The 3,743-nt window shown below is 41.9% G+C and overlaps 1 protein-coding gene across 1 annotated transcript; it reads right to left on the bottom strand.

Annotated features, from left to right (window-relative positions):
• Positions 1 to 2,567: 2,567 nt before the first annotated feature.
• Positions 2,568 to 3,457, bottom strand: LOC103701423. The gene has a single exon (XM_008783458.4). The coding sequence runs from the start codon at positions 3,253 to 3,255 to the stop codon at positions 2,725 to 2,727; it is 531 nt and encodes a 176-aa protein (XP_008781680.2). The 5' UTR covers positions 3,256 to 3,457; the 3' UTR covers positions 2,568 to 2,724.
• Positions 3,458 to 3,743: the final 286 nt, after the last annotated feature.

The following is a 3,743-nucleotide window of genomic DNA, read 5'->3' as shown; positions in this document are numbered from 1 at the left end:
CAATTCCACCTTTGAGCAATCCTTTCTTGGGTCGAGTTTACTTTAGTTTCATAATTGTAGTTCACGGTTTTTCTTTGGAGATTATCTCCATTCTGGTCTAAATGCCTCGCTTTAGCAGGCAATGGTTCGAAGGGGGAAGCCGGAGTGAATGGAGAGAACGGACGAACGGAGCAAACAGGGCCCCCTTTTCACGCTGTGGAGCGCTTTTCCCTCTGCTTTGGCTTTTATTAATTATTATTATTATTATGCTGAACACTGGCTGGTATGGCCCACGGATTGATGTGGTGGACTTGATCCAACTAATAATTTTTCATATATTTAAAATGACTGAAATGCAGAGTGGGAGAACTCTTAGCTTTTTCATGTTACCAAATTAATTATGAATATGATGCGGCAATAGATTTGCAATTAAAGAAAATAATGACAGTGGCTATGCGAGTTGAACCAGGCCCCTGAATTGAGAAATCATTAGATGGATCGGACCAAATCCTAGGACATATGGTTGATAACAGGATGAATTCTCATTTTAGTTTTGATCCTGAAGAGTTCAAATACAAAGAAGGATAATACGGCGAGTGACTATTGGCCCGTGTAGAGGCATTCTCTAATTTTATTGAGAAAGTGCACGTTCGTTGGTGTCTTTAGTCCATCTATTTCCTGTCGGTCTTATGTTCTTCCTCCACCATCCCAAGGAAAACGATATCTTTGTGGACCAAAAACAAGTTCACGTTAGGTTTTACAAATTTAGAAGGACAAACCAAATTCATGATATCCCACTCATTGTGACAATTATATATTTAACTTACAATTAGAGGTAGAATGAGATAGAATATCACAAAAAAATTACTTGTTAGCAAGAGTACCGTTTTCATTAACCAGGAATTCTACAAAACTTGCCTTGATATGCTTGCAAGCAGCCTCTAGATATTTATCGTGTTTTTTTTTGTGTGTGTGTTTGTGTGTGTGGAGATATGCATCATTGATTGCATCAAAGGATTGGGATATCTTATGAAATCATTCTTTCTACATGCAATTCAAAGCAATTTATGGAGCATTCGTGAAATAAAAAACTTAATTCACTGGACGTACGGTGCTGTGAACTCGCTTCCTATTGCAATGACTAGTCTGAATGGATTGTTCAATCAAATATGGAGAGTACTTGGTATTTGAGACTCAATCCAATTCACTAGGCTACCTGAGGTGCAAGTTGGTTGACCTAGTATGCACCAATGCTAAGACAACATAACTTACTTCAAATACTCATCATTGTTTGACTTCATGTAACTTAAAACCATTTTTGCCCTGTTATGTTGACCAAGATGGGCTTTGTTGCAGACTCAAGGTAAATAAGCCACTAAGATGCCTGGGTTTAATTGGATGGACACAAACATGAGATGGCACAGTTGACCTATATTCAAATGTGGATGTGACGAATTTGACAATGACATTGTGAAAAAAAAGGTAAAAAAATAAGGTTATGCAAGCAACCCCTATGGCGAAGGTTCGCCAAATCCATTATTTTGATCTTTTCCTCCTGGGTGGAAATATAGTTTAGAGGTTTCTAGGCCAAAAATAAAAAAGAAAAAAGCCCAGTATCTTTTTTCTAGAAGAGAGCAATACAACCACCCGATATGGTAGCATGGTGGGAACAAAGCTTTTGATTTCACCGGAGTGGCCCAAATTCGAAATGCGCGGGCGTCGATTAAATGTGGAGACCGAATGCCCTCTGTCTGGTTTGCCCGGTGGAGTCGCTATCTGATCTGCCGGTACTTACGGTGGTGCTGGTGTGACGTACTCACACGTGGGGCAACCCACGGATGAGAAGGGTATGAGTAAAATGGAGTCTGCCTGCATCAAATATTTTTCAAGCAGGAAGGAGGCCTAGTGGGGGTTGCTACGCGGGAAAGGTCTTCCTCTCCCCCCTCTTTCCTTTTTTCCGACAGAAAAAAAAAAGAAAAAGAGCAATACATTAAGTATAACCAGCATTCAACCCTTCATCCTAATTTCTACAACACATCCACACAAAGGAGCCTAAGAATTCTCCGAAGAATTCTCCCAAGTGACCACTATGTTGTCATCATGCCAATCGCGTTTGGTTTGCAGAAAAGAAATGAAAGTTATGAAAAAAAAAATTTCTCATTCTATATAATTTTTTACAGCATATTTGTACAATTATTTATAAGAGTGACAGATACAAAAATGAAAATATACAATAATAAATTTGTAGAATTTTTATCAATTTAAATTTGAATCTTACAAATTGGTTTCTAAAAATATGCTTCGATAATATGTTGATAAGTGGCTGCATGGTCTCGAAGATTATTCTCCAGGCATAAGGCAAGCTTTTCATTGGAGTTTTTGAATAATGGATATAGCAGTGGTATTAGGCTATCTATGATTCATTTCCAAGAAAATGCGAGCTATATATCTGTAATTCTTTATATGAGATAGAAGCTTTGACACTATAAATTATCTGGGAAGATCAATTCAAATATTAGATCACTTTTCATTGTGCAGTTCGCATTTTATATGAGCTTTTTTGTTTCTGAAAAAATGAAATAAAAAACTCTGACTAAAATAACGAAGTTGCAACCAGCAACACCATATATAGAAGATGGAAATAAATAACCCAATATCATTTTCTCTCTTTACATGTAAACAACAAGATTTAAAAAAAAAAAAAAGAGGAGAAACATTTCACTCATGACCCTCCTCAATTGTTGCTCAATTTCCCCTATAACGCGGAGGTCTCATTCCACCCCGCATGGAAAACCCTTTTCCCACCTTCTTCTCCATGACCACCGATCTCTCCGCCAAAATTTCAACCTTAGCACCATCCCATCTCTTGAATCCATCAACATATCCATCTCCGACTTCCTCGCAGACCTCCGCGACGGGCATGACTCGAATCCTCCGGCCTTTGCCGCGCTTCCTCGAGGCAACTGCGAGCGCCGAGCTAGCCTTCACCGCCAGGGCCGCCATGTCGAGCCTCGTCAACGGGTGCTGCAGCTTCGCGTTCGGAAGCACGAAGTATATCTGGTCCAATTGGAGCCGCTCATCGGCGCCCAACGCCGGAACGTGAGCGTCGAAGTAGAGCCTATCGGCGCTACAGATGAAAAAAGACCGGCAGTCTTCGCCGAGGACGTCGGAGGCCGGGACCGGTGCAGAGTACTCTTTCAGAGAGCCGTCGGAGGTGACGACTTTGGCCGTGGGCTGAGAACTATCGCCGGAGCTGGAGGAGAAGCAAGAGCCCATGAACAGCGGTGCATCCAAGACGAGAAATGAAAGGGAGTATTAGGAAGAGAGCGAATTGAGAAAGAGGCGCGGCGGCTGAGGGGTGTATATAGGAGGAGGCGGAGGAGAAGGGCAGTGCGAGAGAAGGTTCGTCGATGTCGCAAACGGGCCGCGTGGACGCCGGGTTCGTGGCCTCACGGATGACGCCGCAAACCGCACATCGTTTTCGCCTTCGGGGCGGATGGCTTGGGAACCAAGTATGTCCCCGGATTAATGGACCGGGGTTCCCTGTTTCCCAGTTCAATTGGCGAGTTGACCGTTCGTACCTTGGCGGCTGCATCTCGAAGGAATTGCCATTGTAATTCTTTTGAACGGTGTCCTTTTTTTCGTCAGAAAAAAGGGTGTCGTTTCCTTTGTCTTTCAGTAAATGATTGATGTTGAAACTAATGATTTACGAGTATAGCCATTGCTTTACTAAAAAAATAATCCTAATCCAAGTATATCTAGGC

This window comes from Phoenix dactylifera, chromosome 1 (genome assembly GCF_009389715.1).
Source record: "Phoenix dactylifera cultivar Barhee BC4 chromosome 1, palm_55x_up_171113_PBpolish2nd_filt_p, whole genome shotgun sequence".
Taxonomy (NCBI): domain Eukaryota; kingdom Viridiplantae; phylum Streptophyta; class Magnoliopsida; order Arecales; family Arecaceae; genus Phoenix; species Phoenix dactylifera.
Note: the sequence above shows the minus strand (reverse complement) of the source record. Positions and strands in the feature narration are given on the sequence as shown.